This window comes from Desmodus rotundus, chromosome 12, assembly GCF_022682495.2.
Source record: "Desmodus rotundus isolate HL8 chromosome 12, HLdesRot8A.1, whole genome shotgun sequence".
Classification (NCBI taxonomy): domain Eukaryota; kingdom Metazoa; phylum Chordata; class Mammalia; order Chiroptera; family Phyllostomidae; genus Desmodus; species Desmodus rotundus.
In genome coordinates this window covers 36,507,377-36,529,948 of record NC_071398.1, presented here as the reverse complement: position 1 = coordinate 36,529,948, position 22,572 = coordinate 36,507,377, and the positions used below count along the sequence as shown (strand labels likewise).

Genomic DNA, 22,572 nt, shown 5'->3' with positions numbered 1-22,572 from the left:
TAATTTGCATCTCTCTGATGATTAGTGACCTTGAGCATTTTTTTCATATGTCTATTGGCCATCTGTATGTCCTCTTAGAGAAGTGTCTGTTCAGGTCCTTTGCCCAGTTTTAATTAGATTGTTTGTCATTTTTGTGTTGAGTTGTATGAGTTTGTTATATACTTTGGATATTAACCTTCATCAGAAGTGTTGTACGCAAATATCTTCTCTCATTCGGTTGGTTGCCTTTTAATTTTGTCGGCAGTTTGGCTGTGCAGAAGCTTTTTAGTTTGATAGAGTGTCATTCATTTATTTTTGGTTTTTACTTCCCTCTGTTAGGGATCAATTAATAAAATCCTCTCAAAGATCAAGGTCTGTAAGTTTAGTACCTATGTTTTTTTCTATGTAATTTATTGCTTTAGTTCTTATATTTAGGTCTTAAATCTATTGAGTTAATTTTTGTAAATGGCAACAAAGAGTAGTTTAGTTTCACTCTTTTGCTTGTGACTTTCCAATTCTTCGAAAGAATTGTTCTTTTTTTCAAGATTTCATTTATTTATTTTTAGAGGGGAAAGGAAGTAGAAAAAGAAGGAGAGAAACATCAACATGTGAGAGAACTATCAATCAGTTGCCTCTTGCACGTCCTCAACTGGGGACCTAGCACACAACCCAGGCATGTGCCCTGACTGGGAATTGAACTGGCAACCTTTTGGTCTGCAGGCTGGCTCTCAATATAATGAGCCACACCTGCCAGGGCTGTTCTTACTATTAATTCATTTAGGGGTGGTCCTATATGAGAGCAAAGCATCCAAAAAGACACAATGAAAGAGAAAGATAATTATAAGAATCCTGAACTGCTACTGGTGAGGTTGAGCCCTCTTTATTTCCCCCTCCTCACAGTATTTGATATTTTACTTCTTCAAATGAGGTTATCTGTACACCTACCAATGATCTTTAATTTTTCATATATTCAAAATATCTACAAAATCCATTCTGCTAGTCATTTTCCCTTCTTTGATTTTTCTCCCTGAGCTCTCCCCCGCCCCCCACCCCTGCACTGAGAATACAAGTAGTTTTTGGAAAATTCCATTTTATTGGATACCATTTGTTCTGCTGGTTTGCTTTTGTTACACTCCTTGAGTGTTTTTATACATTTGTCATTTTTCTCTATCTGCCTGTTACTTGATAAAGGTATAGTTTTATGTGTCCACTATGGTAACTATTGGCCATGTATGAAAAATGGCTAGTCTGAATTAAAGAATGTGAAAGGTCTTAGTGTTTTTATACTGATTTCAGGATGGAACATTTTATATACAGTTTGTTCAATAGTTAAAAATTAAGTTCCCTTATTTACTTTTACTTTTCAATGTGGCAACTAGAAAATCTGTAGTTACCTATGCGGCTCATTATATTTCTATTAGAAATATAATGCTGATCTAGTTAGTTCATGACAGCTGAGAAGAAACCCATCAGAGATTGGAAAGTCTTCAGACAAAAGAAGGCAAGAGCTTAATTTAACCTTTCTCTGATAATTTGTAATCTAGTATATTTTTATTTAGTAAGAGGAATTGAGGTAGTTGAAGGGAGAGTTGCATTAGGTACTGGGAAGTTTACACTTGGAAAGTCTCTCCTTCGTATCCACTTGTCAGTCTAACATCTGTGCAGTACATTCCTGATTAACACCTGGCAGCTTGGAGAATACAGCTTACTTCAAAGCTACTTATGAGCATGAGATTTAAGCAGTACAGTGATATTCCAAAGCCTAGGGAACTATGGCAAAAAGTATTTAAATTCAGCATTTATTTCCTTAACTACTAAAGGCACTAAAACTACTACTAAAAGCACTCAAAAATAAAAATTCTGCTGGACATTAACTATAACCATAGTGCCTAAGTTAATATAGGCAAACATTTTTAAACCCAGAGGTATAGTGTATCTTTGCTCCTATATGCTACATACCTTAAGTAAATTTTAGTCTCCACCCCATTTATACTGTAATGGTCTTACATCATTTTCCTTTTTGTTTCCTTTTCCCTACTCCATACATTTTATAAAATACTAATGGCTACCATTAAGGCTGCTAAGCATTTAATATGGGTTATGATAAATCATGTAATGGTTCTATGACAAAGGCAGAATTATCTCCCTTTAACATCTTAAGAAAACTGACTTCTGAAAGGCTAGTAGTTGGTCCATGACAACTCTAGACATTTAGGTTAAAGAAAACAGTGAATTAATAATTCATGCTGCATAAAAAATGATGCTCTGGAAATGTTAAGAATCAATGATGTTGGATAAATTTCCACATATGGCATATAGTCAACTAATTTTTGACAAAGGCACCAAGAATACACAATGGTGAAAGGAGAGTGTTTTCAATAAATGGTGTTGGGAAAACTGGATATCCACACACAAGACAATAAAATTAGACACTTACTATACATGGAAAACAATGCAAAATGTATTAAAGACTTAAAGATCTGAAACCATAAAACTCCTATGAGAACAGTTCAGGAAAATATTCCCTGACATGGTCTTCACAATGATTTTTTTGGTTTTGACACCAAAAACACACATCAAAAGCAAAAATAAACAATTAGAACTACATCAAACTACAAAGCTGCTGCACAGCAAAGGAATCAGTCAACAAAATGAAAAGGCAACCTATGAAGTAGAAGAAAATACTGGAAAGTTATATGTCTGATGAGGGTTTAATGTCCAAAATATATAAGAAATACAACTCAATACCCCACAAAATCCTAATTTAAAATGGGCAAAGGACCTGAATAGACATTTTACTAAAGAAGAATACAAATGGCCAACAGGTACGTAAATAGATGTTCAACATCATTAATTATCAGGAAAATTCAAATCAAAACCACAAAGAAGTGAAAGAGTTATTACTTCACACTTGTTAGAATGGTTACTAAAAAAATGTCAAAGGATAACAAGGATTGAAGAGGATGTGAAAAAAGTAAACCTTTGTACACTCCTGGTAAAAAAAAGTAAATTGGTACATCCATTATGAAAAACAGTATAAAGACTCCTCAGAAAGTTAAAAACAGAACTGTCATATGACCTAGCAATCCTTTTTCTGAGTATAAATCCAGAGGAAATGAAACAACTTTAGTGTCTATAGAGATGGATTAAGAAAATTGTGTGTGTGTGTACACACAATGTGGAATATTATTCAGCCTTTAAAAGGAGGAAATCCTGCCATTTTCAACGACAAGAATGAACCTGGAGGACATTCAGCTAAGTGAAATAAACCAGACACAGACAGATACCACATAATCTCACTTACATGTGGACTCTTCAAAACCAGAAGTTGAACTCAGTAACAGAGAATAGAGAATAGTAGTTACCAACATGGTGGAGGCGGATAAAGGGGAGAGATTGATCAAACGGTACAAGCTTTCAGATGTAAGATGAGTAAGTTTTGATCACATAATGTACAGCATGGTAACTATTGTTAATAATAATATGTTATATACTTGTAATTTGCTAAAAGAGTAGATCTCCAGTATTCTCACCACACAAACACACACAAAATGGTAATTATGTGACATAATAGACATGTTAGTTTGCTTGATTGTGGTAATCATTTCACAATGTATAAATAAATCAAAACATCATGATATACACCTTAATTATATATCCAATTTTGTCAATCATACCTCAAGAAAGTCGGGGGCAAATGATGGGGAAAAGGCCTGTTGTCACATGTGCATTACTCTGCTGTGCAGTAGGCTATAAAATGTTCAGTGTAAAAGCATAATCACTCTTAAAATTCTGGAAACTGGAAGGACAGTCACCAAATTGTTAACAGTGATTGCACCTGGAAGTTCGTTACCTGTGAGCTGTGTCCTAAAGAGAATGGTGAATATGAATGGAAATGTAAGTAGCACACCTGAGTAGTAATAACTGACAAAAACAAACATCATTTAAATATTTTTATTATAAGATAGTTTAAATATACAAAAGATACAGAGATTAAGAACCTATTTATAAACCCGTGACCAGCTTTATCAAATTATAAGAATTGACCATACTTGTTTCTATTTTGAAGAAATAAATGATTATTTGCATCCTTTGCTTAATCTCATTATTTATCCTCCCCAGGTTACCACTGTTCTGAATTTGATGATTATTTCATGAATGTTATTATACTATTTCTATATGATATTTAACAACAGAGAAAAGTGTTGATTTGCATGTTTTCAAACCTTATATTAATAAGTGGTCCCATGTCATGCAAAACTCTCTAATTCAATTTCATCACTTTCAAGAGTTGTTCATGTTGACAGAAGTATAAATAGCTCATTCATTTTAATTACATTCACCTCAATGGTTATTTTGATTGCTTTCAACTTTCAATCTCACAAACAATTCTGAAGTGGATCTTCAAGTACATGTCCCCGAACATGAGAAGACTGTAGCAGGGGTGTCCAACCTTTTGGCATCTCTGCACCACACTGGAAGAAGAGTTGTCTTGGGCCACACATTAAATACATTGTGACACATAATCACAAAAAAATCTCATAATGTTTTAAGTAAATTTACAATTTTGTGTTGGGATGCATTCACAGCCACGCTGGGCTGCCTGCAGCCCATGGGCTATAGTTTGGACACCCCTGCTAGAAGTTTAAGTGTGGACAACTACTTCCAAATAGTGCTGTATGAACATTCCTATCACTGTACATCTTTTTAATCATTGGCAAAGTAATGCTTTTGCCAATGTGATGATCTTGAAATAGTTCGTTGTGGTTTTATTTACATTTCCCTTACTACTAGTGACACACATAGTGAATTATTCTAAAATCCCCAAATCCATTCTTTCTTTACTAATATTAGGCTTTATCATATGCAAAATTTCTACAGATAGTTCATACTCAAGAATTTTCTTGCCATTCTTAAGAATTCATACTTCATAGATGAACTTCAGAACAAAGTTGTGAAAATAAAGGGCAAAAAGGCCTATTCAGAAATTATGGTTCAAAATGCAGTAAATTGTGAATTAGGAGTAACTACTAACTTTGTTATCTTGAGTCTCTTCAGTCTAGACTATATGATACTCCTGAGTTTACTTCATCATTCGTCAGTTAAGCATGAAATTTAAGCATGAATGTGAAAATTTATGCTTAAATTTAAATATAACACTCTCAGGCTCTGGAATTTAACTCCATGAGAACACTGTCTTTGTAGTAATCATCATTGTCTCCTCATGCCCGAAACAGTGACAGTGCCTGGCAAATGGTAGCTACTCGATATTCACTGAATGAAAAAATATATATATTGTGTGTATATATATATATTTACAGAATATATGTAATTACAATGTATATATTCAGAATATATATATTCTGTAGTTATACATATATACACACACTATATATATATTTACACAATCTCTAGCTTTCTTCCCTAAATTCCCTTTTGATTTCAATTTTACAATCACTAGATAAAAACATTTATAAACATTATACATTCTACAGCATGAAAGACTTTAGATGATTTGAAATTACCTAGATTCAATCATACAACTACCTGGGCCAGGGCCTAGTGCCTTTCTGTGGTACAGTATGAATTTCTAGGTTTATGGGTTTTGTTTTTTTGTTGTTTTTTGGAGTTAATTGTGATATTCTATTCTTTTCTTTATCTAAATGTAAGCTTTGTATTTGCAGTAAATCCTCATATTTTAATTGGTTTACTCAATTCATTCTCTCTAGAAACCTTCTAAAACTGGTTATAAGTGTTATATTTTTATTATCTGTGTCTATATTGATTTCTCACCTAAACTCTACTTATGTTCTAAAATTTTTAGTTTTCCCAATTCTGACCTGTTGCTTCCCAGGGATGTTTGATTACTTTGTCCACGAAGGAATCTTATTTTAGCTATGAAGGGTAAGTGAGTTAACATATATTGAGTGTGTAGAAGAATGTGCTATATTTAATGCACTACACTAAGTACTTTACAATCAAAATTTTTACTTAATATGCATCAATTTACAATATACATTATTTCATTTAATATTTTCTAAAATACAGTATCCTTGCCCTGGCTAGGTATCTCAGTTGCTTGAGGCATCATCCTGTACACCAAATGGTTGTGGGTTCAATTCCCAGTCAGGGCACATATCTAGGTTGTGGGTTTGATTCCCAGTTTAGGTATGTACAGGAGGCAACCAATGTTTCTCTCTTATATCAATGTTTCTCTCTCTCCTCCCCCTTCCTCTCTCTCTCTCTAAAATCAATAAACATAAAACATATCCTCAGGTGTGGATTAAAAGTATAAGATACTGTATCTTATATTTAAAATAGGGATATATTATCCTTATTTTAAGAATTAAAGAAAACCCTGAGGTTTAGATAAATTAAGAAAATTACTCAAAGTCACACAGTCCCAAAGCAGTGGTAGAGTATAATTTTCTAGAATCTAAGGTTTTCATTCCAGGAAGTGCTTAGTGCCCAGAGAGGGAAAATAAATAAAATAAGGCTAAAGAGGTACAAAAGAACCAGCTAATAAAGCAACTCATAAACAATTTTAAAGACTGTGGATGTTAGCTTAAGAACAACAGCAAGCCAAAAAGTTTTAACTGTGAAGCAGTGATGTATGTATTCTTACACTTCAAAAAGATCATTTTGGGTGCAAGGTGAGAAATAAGTTTAAGGAAACCAAAAGTTGATAAAGGAAATCCTGTTAGAAAATCTATAGCAGTGATCCAGGTGAGATGGATCATAGACTAGAGTGATATTAAAGATGGAGAAAGAGTATATATCCAAGAAATATTTATAATAGTGTCTATAGGATTTGGTGATTGACTGAATTAGGTGGTGAGAGTGACACCCCAAGATGGATTCTCTGATGATGAGCAAGGTGTGCATGCTGCCTGAAGGTTTTCTTGCATTCTTTACATTCATAGGGTCTCTCTCCAGTATGAATTCTCTGATGTTGGGCAAGGGATCCACAGTAACTAAAAGCCTTTCCACAAACATTACATTCATAAGGCTTCTCTCCAGTATGAACTCTCTGATGTTGGGTGAGAGAGGAGTCATTGCTAAAAGCCTTCCCACATTTAATACACTCATAGGGTTTCTCTCCAGTATGAACTCTTTGATGTTGAGCGAGGTAGGCAATCTGGCTGAAGGCTTTCCTACATTCCTGACACTTATATGGTTTTTCCCCAGTATGAATTCTCTGATGTTGAGCAAGGTGTGAATTCTGGCTGAAGGCCTTCCCACATTCCTTACATTCATAGGGTCTCTCTCCAGTATGTATCCTCTGATGTACAGTTAGATATGCACGAAGGCTAAATGCTTTCCCACACACATTACATTCATAAGGTTTCTCACCAGTATGAACTCTCTGATGTTGAGCAATTGATGATCTATTACTAAATGCTTTCCCACATTCAACACATTCATAGGGTTTCTCTCCAGTATGAACTCTCTGATGTTGAGCAAGATAGGCAAACTGGCTGAAGGCTTTCCTACATACCTTACATTCATAAGGTTTTTCTCCAGTATGAACTCTAAGATGTTGAACTAGGTGTGCATTCTGACTAAATGCTTTCCTACATTCCTTACATTCATAGGGTTTCTCTCCAGTGTGAATCCTCTGATGTTGAACAAGATTTGATCTCTGGCTGAAGGCTTTCCCACATTCTACACATTTATAGGGTTTCTCTCCAGTATGAATTCTTTGATGAAGAATAAGGGATGAGCTCTGGCTGAAAACTTTTTCACAGTCATTACATTTCAAAAGTTTCTTCTCTGTATAGATATTCTTGGGCTTAAAAGCCATTAATTTTTTTTTTAATTTTTTATTATGTATATCATGTTTATGTATTTTTTCCTCTTTTGGAACAATCTGTTCTATATGAAGTAGTGTGTTCACATGGAAACTTTGCCAAGATTTCTTATATTCTTGTCCTCTCTCATTAATAAGGACTTCTTCATGAGTGATTGTCTCTTCTTTAAAATATGCATTCTGATTCACTGTTTCCCTCTCAAAGTGGCCCTCACATTTCCATTCCCCTCTCAAATTGGAGTACTCAAGGCCACAGCTTGTAAGTTTTTCTATTATCTTCTGAGATGACTGTGCTTCATAAATGTCCTGTCTGGGGGTTAATTCTTCACTTTCATACACAGATTCCCAGCCTGAAAAATAATAAGAAAAATTGTCTCCTCTATTATGTACCAGGTGGTACATTTATGAAAGTACATAAAGTGAAGTGAGTTTAATAGCAAATGAAACCAACAAGAAACATTGGCTTTCATAGTTCTGAAGTGTGTAAGAAAAAAACAAAAAAACAGGTTATACAGAAACTTGGTGGGGAATGGTTAGAATTACAGAAAAATCAGTAAGGTAAATCTCAGGTCAAGAAAAAATTATGGAATAAAAACTCTCAATAAAGAGGGAACAGAGAGAACATACCTCAACATAAAGACCACATGTGAAAAACCCACAACTAACATCATACTCATCATAGCATAATGAAAAGCAAGTTTTTTCCTTTAAGATCAAGAAATCGACAAGATCTCCACTCTCACCACATTTACTAAACAAAGGATTGGAAGTTCTAGCCACAGCAATCAGACAAGAAAAAAAAGTAAATGGCATACAAATTGGAAAGAAGTAAAACTGTCATCATTTACAGATATCATATTATTATATATAGAAAACCCTAAAGCTTCCACAAAAAATCTTTTAGAACTAATATATTCAGTAAAGTAGCAGATACAAAATTAATATTCAGAAATTGATTGCATTTTTACATATCATTTATGAACTATCAGAAATAGAAATTAAGAAAATAATCCAATTTAAATTGTATAAAAAAAGAATAAAATACCTACAAATAAAATGTAAACAAGGAAATAAAAGAACTGTACTTGAAAAACTGTAAGAAATTGAAGGTACAAGCAAACAAAAGGATATACATGCCCATGGATAAAAAAATAACATTGTTAGTACCCAAAGTAATCCACAGACTCAATGCAATACCTATCAAAATACCAATGGCATTTTTCACAGAACTAGAACAAATATTCCTAAAATTTATAATAAACAACAAAAGAGCCTAAATTAGCATGGCAATCTTGAAAAAGAACAAAGTTGAAGATATCATGCTACTTGACTTCAAACTATACTACAAGGTGATAGTAATCAGAACAGCATGGTATGTGGCATAAAAACAGACACAGAGATCAATGGAACAGAATAGAACCCAGAAATAAACCCATGCCTATCTGGTCAATTATTCTATAACAAAAGAGGCAAGGATATACAGTGGGATGAAGACAGTCCCTTCGATTGATGGTGTTGGGAAAACTGGACAGATACATGCAAAAAGATACTAGAACACCTTCTTATGTGGTATCTAAAAAAACCTCAAATGGAGTAAAGAATTAACTATAAGACTTGAAACCATAAAACTAGAAAAAACACAAAGGCAGTAAACTTTTTGATATTGTTCTTAGTAATACTGATTTTGTATATGTCTCAAGTAAGGGAAATAGAAGAAAAAATTAAAAAATAGAAGTAGTTATACAGATATCAAGTACAGCATAAGAAATATAGTCAATAATTTTGTGATAACTACATATGGTGTCAGATGGGTACTAGACTTATTGGGGCAATCATTTCTTGAGGTCTATAAATGTCGAATCATTTTGTTGCATACCTAAAAGTAATATAATTTTGTATGTTGACTATTATTGAAAACTAATTTTTAAAAAGGAGAAATTAAGAAGATGGCTGGACTCAGTCACAACTTTATGCTTGTATGAATAATACAGGCACTGAAATAACCTCCATTCATGTAGTTGCTTCTTTTAAGAACATTCACTTAACATTGTGAAAGGTGCTATTCTAGAAGCTTTCAATATCACAGTAAACAAAGCGAAGATCTTTACCTTCATAGACCTTATTTTCTTTGGGAGACAGAAAATAGGTGCGAATTAAGTAAATATGTCATTGTATGTTAGAAGGTACTAAGTGCTGCAGGAAAAAAAAGCAGGTAACACTCTCGCATGGATATCTCCCGCTCTCTCTCCTCCCTCTCCCTCCCTCAAGTCCCTCACTCCCTTCTTCTCTCTCTAAAATTAGGTAAGGTAAATTAGGTAAAATTAAAGCACGTAAAAGATGAGAAGTGTTGATGAAGTCAAAGACAGGAATCATTCATTAGTACGTTAACATTTATTAATGGCCATAATAAAAAAAAAATCAACAAACAACAAGTGCTGGCGAAGTTGTGGAGAAAAGGGAACCCTAGTGCACTGTTGGTGGGAATGCAGACTGGTGCAGCCACTGTGGAAAATAGTATGGAATTTCCTCAATGAACTAAAAATGGAACTGCCTTTTGATCTGGCAATCACACTGCTCGGAGTATACTCTAAGAATCCTGAAACACCAATTCAAAAGAACCTATGAACCCCAGTGTAGCATAGATTCTACCTATGCTCCCAGTGGAGCATTTAAATCATGCTCCATAGCAGCATGATTTAAAATAGCCAAGTGCTGGAAGCAACCTAAGTGTCCACCAGTAAATGAGTGAGTCAAAAACCTGTGGTACATTTACACAATGGAATACTATGCAGCAGAAAGAAAGAAGGTGCTCCTACCCTTTGTGAGAGCAAGGATGGAACTGGAGAGCATTTTGCTAAGTGAAATGAGCCAGGCAGTGAGGGATAAATACTATATGATCTCACCTATAAGTGGAGCCTAATCAACAAAACAAACAAAAAGAACCAGAGACATACAACTAAAGAACACACTGACAGTAACCAGATGGGAGGGGAGAGGGGGATAACAGGGGAAGGAAGGGTAAAGGTCATCAACGAACATGTATAAAGGACCCATGGACAAAGACAATGGTGGGGGGGAGGGTTGAATGTGGAAGGTGGGGGTGGGCAGCACAGGGGGAGAGAAATGGGGGGAAAATGGGGACAACTATAATTGAACAATAAAAATAGTAAGTTAACATTTAAGCAAAGATTTGAAGGAAGTGACTAGTTGCTTAGATATTTAGAGAAAGTTACTTAGATATCTAAAGTAAAAACATATTTGGTACATTTGAGGAATAACAAGAAAGCCAGTGTGGCTGGAGAGGAGGGAGTGGTAGAAGATATGAGGTAAAGGAAAACAAGATTACTTAAGCGGGAGATATCCATGCCAAAGGCATCCAAAGCAATTTGACTTTAATCAGTGGATGGAGAGCCACAGTGTGAGTAGAGGAGTGATATCTAATTACTAATTAATGAACATAGTGAAAGTTGGGAGGCAAAAGGAGAATGAAGGGGACCTATTTCTGTAATAATCAAGAGACTCTGTCCTCTAGGGAGAGACAGCAGTCCACTAGAAACCCAGGCACCTTCTTAAAGAACCAGCACACAAAACCTTGTTCGAGCCACTTACACTGGGCTGGCAGAGGGAGAGTGGACTGGAACAGACTTGGAGTAGTGTAAGTACAGACTGGGTTGTATGGTTCCAAGGAGAGAGCTGAAGGGACAGCTGCCATGATCCCTGTGCTGAATGTATTTCCCACACTGTACAGAAATGCCATCTTTCCTAAGTTGAGCACTCCCCTCTATACTGCACTGACCTGGAGAATGCACTAGGCCTACCCTATTAATTTCCTGTCACCTGACCCTGCTGAGTTCATGCCCTGCAGAGAAGACAGCTGCCTGGGCACATGGTGTAGAGGTCCAGGAAGATTCAGGCTGTGTCAGAGTATGAGTATGTGGTTCTGGGGCTCCTGTGCCATGCATCAGAGAGATCCTCCTGCCCCACCGACAAGAGATCCACTAGCACTACCCTCCCAACTTTCAATGGCCCTGACCTGCCTAGTTCATGCTCTTTGGCCAGACTAGACCTGCTATATATACTCTCTTGGAAGACTCTTGAGGAGTTCCAGGCAGATTCGAGGAGAGACTGAGTTGTGTAGCTTTAGAGTACGGGCCATTTTTCTCTTGCATGTCCGACAGGTGCCACTGTCCCAGTACAGAGCCCTCCCTTCACAAAGAAAAATCTTCTGTTTGGGCCTGATGAATGAATGCTAGTGGTCTCACCCTGATGAATTCCTGAGACCCTGCCTTGCCACAAAGGTCCACGAACACCCAGCAGGTGGCACCTGGCTATGGTGTACCTGGAGACTTTTGTCTCAGACCCAGCACTGGTCCTGAGTTTAAATCTGTATAAATCTGGTGATTACCACTTGCTCCTACCAGGAGATTCACAGAAACCTCCCTCATGCAACTTGCAGACTTCCAGAGGCTCTTTCTGTAACTGAGACTAATAGTCAGCCAGCAGGCAAAGGCAAATCTCGGGGTGCCTTGGGCCTTTTGCTGACCTGTGCCAAGACTTGGTCCTGGTGAAAACCAGCTATGGTGCACAGCTTGGCCTCTCCCACACACACCCGGGCCCAGCAGAGGCAGCCACAGACTGTGAATCACTTTGTATTTCCAAACAGGTAGCCGAGGGCCAGTCACAGGCAATGCCTGGTATTTACCTGGACCAGAGTCCCTTGCTAGATAGACCCATAAAACATCAGGGCACAATCCAATTAGTTCCAAAAGTAGCGGACACAAAATCTCGGCAGGCACCAGACCCTGATGTGGCAAATTTTGCTTCATGGTGTCAGCCACTGCATAACATCTCATATACTATGGTCATAGTCAATACTCATTGTCAGCCAGCTGGAAGGTCAACCCTACCCACTAAAGATTGTCAGCAGTAAAAACTCATATACAACAGGAGGGTTCACATAACCCACACAAGGGGCATTCCTGGATCATCTAGTTCAGGTGATGAAGGAGACTGTGCAACACAAGAGCCTCACAAGACACCTACTATATAATGACACCAAACCAAGATTGGGAGGCATAGCAGATGTACTAATACACAGAAACAAATACAGAGAGGTAGCCAAAATGAGGAGACAAAGAAACATGCCCAAAATGAAAGAACAGGGGAAATCCCCAGAAAAAGAACTAAATAAAATGGAGGTAAGCAATCTACTAGATACAGAGTTCAAAACAATGGTTATAAAATACCTCATGGTATGTAGAGTAAGAATGGATTAAAACAGGACATAGAAACCATAAAAAAGAACCAGGCAAAAATGAATACAATATCTGAAATGAAGAATACACTAGAAAGATTCAGCAGCAGACTAGATGAAACAGAGAATCCAAATCAGCAATTTAGAAGACAAAGTAGCAGAAAACATACAATTAGAGCAGCAAAAAGAAAAAAGAGCATTTTAAAAATAAGGATCATTTAAGGGAACTCCAGAACAACATGAAGTGTAACAAGAAGATCCGCATCATAGGGGTGCTGAAGGAGAAGAGAGCAAAAGGATTGAGAATCTATTGAAGAAATAATGACTGAAAACTTCCCTAACTTGGTGAAGTAAAAAGACACACCTGTCCAGAAAGAACAGAGAGTCCCAAAAAGATGAAACTAACGAGGCCCACACCAAGAAACATCATAATTAAAAAGGCAAAGGTTAAAGATAGAGAGCAAATCTTTAAAACAACAAGGGAAGGACAATTAGTTATCTACAAGGAAACTCTCATTAAACGGACAGATGATTTCTCATCAGAAACATTTCAGGACAGAAGGCATTGGCAGGAAACAGTCAAAGTGATGAAAAGCAAGGACCAAAAAAAAAAAAAGATGACTATACTCAGCAAGACAATCATTTAAAATTAAAGAACTATAGAGCTTCTCAGATAAGAAAGCACTAAATGAATTTATTACCAACAAATGAGTATTACAAGAATTGTTAAAGTACTTCTTTAAGAAGTAAGAAAAAAGAACAGGTTACAAAGAATAAAGTGGCAATAAATAAGTAACTATCAATAATCACTTTAAATGTAAATAGCTTAAATTCTCTAATCAAAAGACATAAGATAACTGAATGGATTAGAAAACAAGACCCTTGTAAATGCTACCTACAAGGGAACAAATTCAAAGAGAAAGATGCATACAAACTGAAAGTAAAAGGGTGGAAGAAAATATTTCATACAATGGGAAATTAAAAAACAAGCTGGGATAGCAGTACTTATATCAGACAAAATAGACTTTAAAACAAAGGTTATAGTAAGACACAAAGAAGAACATGATGATAAAGGGATCTATCCTACAAGAAAATATAACCCTTATAAGCATTTATGCCGCCTACCTAGGAACACTTAAATATAAACAGTAAATCTTCATGAATGTACAGTGAGATTGACTATATAATACAGTCATTGTAGGGGATTTTAACACCTGATTGACATCAATGGATAGATCTTTCAGATAAAAATCAACAAGGAATCAGCAGCCTTAAACAACACACTAGACTAGATGGATTTCACTGATATTTTCAGAGGATTTTACCCCAAAACAGCAGAATATACACTCCTTTCAAGTGCACATAGAACATTTTCAAGGATAGATTACATGTTGGGCCACAAAACAAGGCTCAATAATTTTCAGTATATTGAAATCATGTCAAGCATCTTCTCCAACCACAACGGTATGAAACTAGAAATCAATTACAAGAAAATTTCTGAAAAACTCAAACATATGGAGGCTGAATGACATGTTACTAAAGAATGAATGGGTTAACAATGAGGTAAGGAAGAAATCAAAAGCTACCTTGAAACAAATGAAAATGAAATCATATCAATCCCAAAGCTATGTACACAAAAGCAGTCCTAAGAGGAAAATTCATAGTATTGCAGGGCAACCTCAACAAGAAAAATCTCAAATAAATCATCTAACCTTACCTTAAAAAAAACCCTAAAAAAAGGATAACAAGCAAAGCCCACAGTGAGTAGAAGCAATAAATTAATAAAGATCACAACAGAAATTTAAATAGTAAAGTCTAAAAAAACAAAACAAATTTCAATGAAGCCAAGGTATGTTTATTTGAAAAATAAACAAGATTGATAAACCTTTATCCAGACCAATCAAGAAAAAAGTCAGAGGACCCAAATAAGTAAAATTAGAAATTAAAGGGAAGTAACAACTGAGACCAAAGAAATTCAAAAGATTATAAGAAAATATTACAGACAACTATATGGCAACCAACTGGACAATCTGGGAAAAATGGATACATTCCTAAAAACATACTATATTCCAAAACTGCATCCAGAAGAAATAAAAAAATAAACAGATCATTTATAATGAACAGAATTGAAACAGTAATCAAAAAACTACACCCCTCCCCCCAAAAAAAGTCCTGGACTGGATGGCTTCTTGGATAAATTTTACCAAACTTTCAAACAAGAACTAACACCTATCCTTCTCAAATTATTCTAAGAAATTCAAGTTCATTTTATGAGGACAGTATTCCTCATAAAATTCCCAAACAGATCAAGACACTACAATGAAAGAAAATTTTATTATTCCAAATCCCACACAGCAACCTTCCCTGGTCTTAATCCAATTCATTATCTTACTGAGTTTTATTACTGTTGTGGTTAACTTTATTCTCTCACACACTATGCCAAGTTTCTTCCCCTTACTCTCACTATAACTCACCATCTACCCTCGCATAAGTGTGATGCTTTCTAGAATCAGCACACATTCTTTTTCCCTTCTAATAAGAGTCTTATCCCTTTTTCACCTTTTTAAAAAAGTGGCTAGTTGGGTGAAATACCATGGATTTGGTGTACTTCTCCAAAGGACCTCCTATCTGTCTCTACATGTTAGTCTTTTAAATCTCATAGAATACTCCCCTGCTGTCTTACTCCATTGCACTTTCACCCTACCCCAATCACACACAAGATGAGGTAGGAGTTGTGAATACCAGTAAACCCACTGAAGGGGAGAAGCCACCAACATAGGAGCCACCAACAGGTAAAGCCCAAGTACAACAAAAGAGCCCACACAAATGGAAGAAACGGCAACCCTACAGCATCCACACAAGAAAATCAAAGAGACCACGCCACTGAGTCCCACAGAACTCCTACCACAGAAGCTGACCCCATGAAGACAGCTGGCAAAGCAGAGCATCAGGAATCACAGAAAAAAAAAGAACAGGAGTCACCTAAAATGAGGAGACAAAGAAAAGAACCTGCAATAAAAAGGAATGTAGGACTTGATAGTAAAAACACCAAATGAAATGCAGGTAAGCAAACCATCAGATATAGAATTCAAAATAATGGTGATAAGGATGCTCAAGGAACTCACGGACAACTACACGGAACTGAGCGAGAACTAAAAGAGTGTGAAAAAGGAAATAGAAAATATAAACAAGAACCAGGAAGAAATGAAGAATACAATTTCTGACATAAAAAATATACTACAACGAATTACAAACAGGCTGGATGAGGCAGAGGACTGAATAAGTGAGCTGGAAGACAAGAAAGAAAGAAACACCCAGGTAGAGCAGTAGCAAAAAAAACACATACACACACACACACACACACACACAAACCCAAGAAATATAAAGATAGCTTAAGGGAACTGCAAGACAACAACATTCAATATTTGAATCACAAAAATATTCAAATCATAGGAATACCAGAAGGAGAAGAAAAGGAACAAGGGAAAGAAAACCTGTTTGAAAAAATATGACAGAAAAAAATCCCAAACCTGTAGGGGAGAAAAGAACCCAACTTCAGGAAGCACAGAGGGTCCTAATCAAGATGAACCCAAAGACACATCATAATTAATATGCCAAGTTTTAAAGACAAAAAGAGAATCTTAAAAGCAGCACGGGAGAAACAGGAAGTAACATGCAAAGGAACTCCAATAAGGCTAGAAGCTGATTTCTCAACAGAAACACAACAAGCCAGAAGGGAATGGCAAGAATAATCCAAGTAATGAAAAACAAAGGCTTCCAAGACTACTCTACCCAGCAAGGCTCTCAATTAAATTGAAGGCGAAATAAGGAGCTTCCCAGATTAAAAAAAAGGCTGAAAAAATACACCTTCACTAAACCAGAATGCAAGATATGCTAAAGGGACTGCTCTAAGAAGAGGAAGAAAAAGAGCAAGAGAGAGGGGAACACAGGTACAAAAGGGGAAAATGAGTAACAGCCTATCAATAGTAAACTTAAATGTAAATGGATTAAATGCTCCAATTAAAAGACACAGAGTAGATTAATGGATAACAAAACATGACCCACACATATGCTGCCTACAAGAGACCCACCTCAGAAAAAAAGACCTACCCAGACTGAAAGTGAAGGGTTGGAAAAAATATTCCAAGCAAATGGGCAGGAAGAAAAAGATGTGTAGCAATACTCATATCACACCAAATAAACTTTAAAGCAAAGGCCAGAAAAGAGACACTGATGAACACTTCATAATACTCAAGTGAAGAATCCATCAAGAAGACATAAACATTATAAACATATAAATACCCAAAATAGGAGCACCCAAATATGTAAGGAAAATCTTGGAGGACTTCAAGAAAGATACAAACAGCAACACACTTACACTAGATTGTAACACCCCACTTTCAAAAATGGATAGATCTTCTGTACAAAATATCAACAAGGATATTGCAGCATTGAACAATGCCCTAGATCAAATGGACTTAACTGATATATATAGGGAGAGAAACGTTCATCCAAAAGAAGTAAAATACACTTTCTTTTCAAATGCACATGGAACATTTTCAAAGACAGAACACACACAACAAGCTTCAACAAATTCAAGAAAATTGAAATCATAGCAAGCACTTTCTCGGAACACAAGTGCCTGAAACTAGACACTAACCTCAAGGAAAAAACTCAAAAACACTCAAATTCATGGAGATTGAATAGCATGCTATTAAACAATGAATGGGTTAAGAATGAGATCAAGGAAGAAATCAAAAAGTTTCTGGAAACAAATGAAAATGAACTCACAACAATCCAAAATTAATGGGACACAGCAAAGGTAGCACAGAGAGGGAAGATCATAGCGATATAGGCCTACCTAAAAAAGAATAGAAACATTTCAGATAAACAGCCTAATTCTAGATGTACAAGAACTGGAGGATCAACAACAAACAAAGCCCAGTGGGAGTAGAAGGAAGGAAATAACCAAGTTCAGAGCAGAATTAAGTGACATAGAGACTAAAAGAACAATTCAAAGGATTTATAAATCCAGGAGCTGGTTCTTTGAAAAGATAAACAAAATTGACAACCATTAAGCAGACTCATCAAGAAAAAGAGAAAGGACCCAAATAAACACAATCAGAAATGAAAGAGGAGAGATTACAACTGATACCACAAAAATACAAAAGATTATAAGAAATACTATGAACTGTATGCCAATAAATTTGAAAACCTGGGTGAAATGGATAAATTTCTAGAAAAATAATCTTCCAAACAGAATGAAGAAGAAGCAGAAAGCCTGAATAGACTAATAACTGCAGATGAAATTGAAGCAGTAATCAAAAAACTCCTGACACACAAAAGCCTGGATGGGACAGTTTCACAGGAGAATTTTACAAAGCATTTAAGGAAGAGCTAACCCCTGTCCTTCATAGACTATTCCAAAAGATCCAAGAAGAGGGAAGAGTCCCAAACTCTTTTTATAAAACCAGCATCATTCCAATCCTAAAACCAGATAAAGACATAACAAAGAAAGAAAACTTCAGGCCAATATCACTGATGAACATAGACACTAAAATCACCAACAAAATATTGTAAACTGCTCCCAGCAATACATTAAAAAGATTATACAACATGATAAAGTGGGATGCATTCCAGGGATACAAGGATGGTTCAATATTTGCAAATTAATAAACATAATACATCACATAAACAAAAGGAAAGACAAAAATTACATGATCATATCAATAGATGTGGAAAAAGCATTTGATAAGGCACAGCACCCACTTATGATAAAAACACTCAGCAAAGTGGGAGTAGAGGGAGCATACTTAAACATAATAAAGGCCTTATATGAGAAACCTACAGACAACATCATACTCAATAGGTAACAACTAAAACATTTCCCACTAAGGTCAGAAACCAGACAAGGATGTCCTCTTTCCCCACTTCTATTCAACGTACTATTGGAAGTCCTAGCCACAGCAATCGGACAAGAAAAAGAAATAAAAGGCATGCAAATTGGAAAGGAGGAAGTAAAACTGTCACTGTTTGCAGGTGACATGATAGTGTACATAAAAAACCTCATAGAGTTCACCAAAATACTACTCAACCTAGTAAGTGAATTTGGCAAAACAGAGGAATACAAAGTCAATATTCAGAAATTGAAGGCATTTTTGTAAAACAATAAAATATCAGAAACAGAAATCAGTGGGAAAAAATCCCATTTGCTATAGCAACAAGAAAAATAAAGTACCTAGGAATAAACCATACCAAAGAGGTAAAAGACCTGCACTCAGAAAACTACACAACACTGAAGAAAGAAATTAAGGAAGACACAAAAAATGGAAGCATATACCATGTTCATGGATTGGAAGAGTTAACAATATCAAAATGTCCATACAACCCAAAGCAATTTATAGATTCAATGCAATCCTTATTGAAATACCAATGATATATTTCACAGATATAGAACAAACATTTCAAAAATTTATGGAACCATAAGCAATCCCAAATAGCCATAGAAAATTTTAGAAAGAACAAAGTTGGAGTGATCACAATACCTGATATCAAACTATATTACAAGGCCACAATAATCAAAACAGTCTGGTACTGGCAGAAGAACACACACATAGATCAATGGAACAGAATAGAGACCCCAGAAATAAACCCAAGAGTCTACACTTAATTAATATTTGACAAAGGGAACAGAAGAATAAAACAGAGTAAAAATAGCCTCTTAAAGAAATGGTGTTGGGAGATCTAAACAGCTCCATGAAAACAAATGAAACTCACTGAACAACTTACACCATACACAAAATAAACTCAAGATGGACAAATGACTTAAACATAAGTCATGCCACCATAAAATTTCTAGAGGAGAACATAGGTAGGAAAATCTCAAATATTCCACACAGCAATATTTTCACCGATATGTCCCCTAGAGCAAGGAATATAAAGGAAGGAGTAAGCAAATGGGAATTCACCAAAATAAAAAGCTTCTGCACAACTAAAGAAACATCAGCAAAATGAATAGGGAACCAACCGTATGTGAAAATATATTTGCCAATGATACCTCAGGCAAGGGTTTGATCTCCAAAATATATAAAGAACTCACACAACTCCACACCAGGAAGACAAACAACCCAATTAAAAAATGGGCAAAGGACCTGAACAAACACTTCTCCAAGGAAGACTTACAGAGGGTCAAGAGACATGAGAGGATACTCAGCATCACTAGCCATAAAAGAGATGCAAATTAAAACCACAATGAGATACCACTTCACACCATTCAGAATGGCCAACATAAACAAATCCACAAACAAGTGCTAGGGAGGATGTGGAGGAAAGGGAACACTAGAACACTGTTGGTGGGAATGCAGACTGGTACAGCCACTGTAGAAAACAGTATGGAATATTCTTAGGAAACTAAAAAGGGAACTGACTTTTGACCCAGCAATTCCACTGCTGGGATTATACCCTAAAATCCTGAAACACCAACTCAAAAGAACCTATGCACCTCAATGTTCATAGCAGCACAGTTTACAATAGCCAAGTGCTGTTGGAAGCAACCTAAGTGCCCAACAGTAAATGAGTGGATCAAAAAACTATGGTGTATTTACACAATGGAATACTATGCAGCAGAACGAAAGGAGGAGCTCCTACTCTTCACAACAGTGGGGATGGATCTGAAGAGCATTATGCTAAGTGAAGTGAACCAGGTGGTGAAAGAAAAATACTATATGATCTCACCTATAAGTGGAACCTAATCAACAAAATAAAGAAGCAAGCAAAGCATAGCCAGAGACATTTAAATAAAGAACAAACTGACAGTAACCAGAGGGGAGAGGTTTAGGAATAATGGTGGTAAATAGGGAAAGGGTTGTCAAAGAACATAAATAAAGTACACATGGACAAAGTCAAAAGGGGTAGGATTGAGGGTGGAAGGTGGGAATGGGTGAGGCAGGGGAAGGTGGGGGGGAAAAGGAGACAATTGTACTTGAATAATAATAATAAAAAAAAGACTTGTACTCAGAAAATTATAAGATACTAAAGAAAGACCTTGAGGAAGATAAAAATAAATGGAAGCATATACTGTGTTCATGGATAGGAAAAATTAACATTATTAATACATCCATACTACTTAAATGAATCTCTAGATTTAACACAATGCCTATCAAAATATCAATATCTATTTCACAAAACTAGAGCAAACAATCCAAAAATTTATATGGAACCAAAAAATACCCTGAACAGCCACAGCAATCTGGAGAAAAAAGAATAACGTTGGTGGTATCACACTCCCTGATATCAAACTGTACTATAAGCCCACGGAAATCAAAACAGCATGGTACTGGCATAAAAACAGACATATAGATCAACAGAACCAAATAGAAAGCCCAGAAATATACCAATGCCTATATGATCAATTAACATTTGACAAAAGAGATAAGAACATAAAATCATGTAAAATCAGTCTAATAAATAAATGGTGTTGGGAATATTGAACAGATAAGGGCAAAAATTTAAAACTAGCCCACCTTCTAATGCCATATATAAGAATAAACTCAAAATGCATTAAAGACCTGGATGTTAGATGCAAAACCACAAAAATCCTAGCAGAAAACATAGCCAGTGAAATCTATGACATTTCTCTTAGCAATATTTTTTCTAAAATATCTCCTAATGTCAAGAAAAAATAAAAATAAACAAATGGGACTATATCAAACTAAATGTTTCTGCACAGCAAAGGAAACTAACAAAATAAAAAGACAACCTACTGAATGAAAAGCAACCAATAAAACAAAAAGACGCCTTGGCCAGATAACTCAGGTGGTTGGAGCATCATCCCGTACACCAAAAAGTTGTGGGTTCAGCCAGAGACATGGAAATAAAGAACAAATTGACAGTAACCATAGGAAAGGAGGAAGGGGGATAACAAGGGAAAGATGGGGAAGGGTCAAATCGAGGAACATGTATAAAGAACCTATGGACAAAGACAACAGAGGGGAGAGGACTGAATGTGGAAGGTGGGGGGTGGGTACGGCAGGGGAGAGTAATGGGGGGCGGAAATGGGAACTATAATTGAACAACAATAAAAATATTTTTTAAAAAGTTGCAGGCTCAATTCCTGGTCAAGGCCCACATAAACTGATTGATGATTGTCATATTGATGTCTCTCTCTCTCTTTCTTCCTCCCTGTCTGTGTAAAATCAATAAAAACATATCATTGGGTGATTAAAAAAAGGTGGAAAAATTTTTCAATATTCACCAAAGATTCGTCTGATGAGGGGTTACTATCCAAAATTCATGAAGAGTTCTTGAATCAACACTAAAGAGACAACAATCCAATTAAAAAATGGGCAGAGGACCTGAACAGACACTTTTCTAAAGAGGATATACATAGACATATGAAAAGTTGTTCAATATCAGTAATCATCAGCGAAATGCAAATTAAAACCACAACCTCACACCTGTCAAAATGGCTATCAACAAATAACAAGATCTCACAAGGATTGGAGAAAAGGGAACCCTAGTGCACTATTGG

At 35.9% G+C, this 22,572-nt stretch overlaps 1 protein-coding gene across 4 annotated transcripts in view; it reads right to left on the bottom strand.

Annotated features, from left to right (window-relative positions):
* Nucleotides 1–3,974: 3,974 nt before the first annotated feature.
* The window catches only part of ZNF570 (zinc finger protein 570), a 36,398-nt gene continuing 17,800 nt past the window's right edge, over nt 3,975–22,572 (bottom strand). For all 4 annotated transcript variants that reach the window (XM_071220115.1, XM_071220114.1, XM_024577737.4 and 1 more), the window contains exon 5: nt 3,975–8,139. In XM_071220115.1, coding sequence (XP_071076216.1) covers nt 6,782–8,139 — 1,358 coding nt within the window. In that variant the 3' untranslated portion in view covers nt 3,975–6,781. The remainder of the gene's footprint in view (nt 8,140–22,572) is intronic.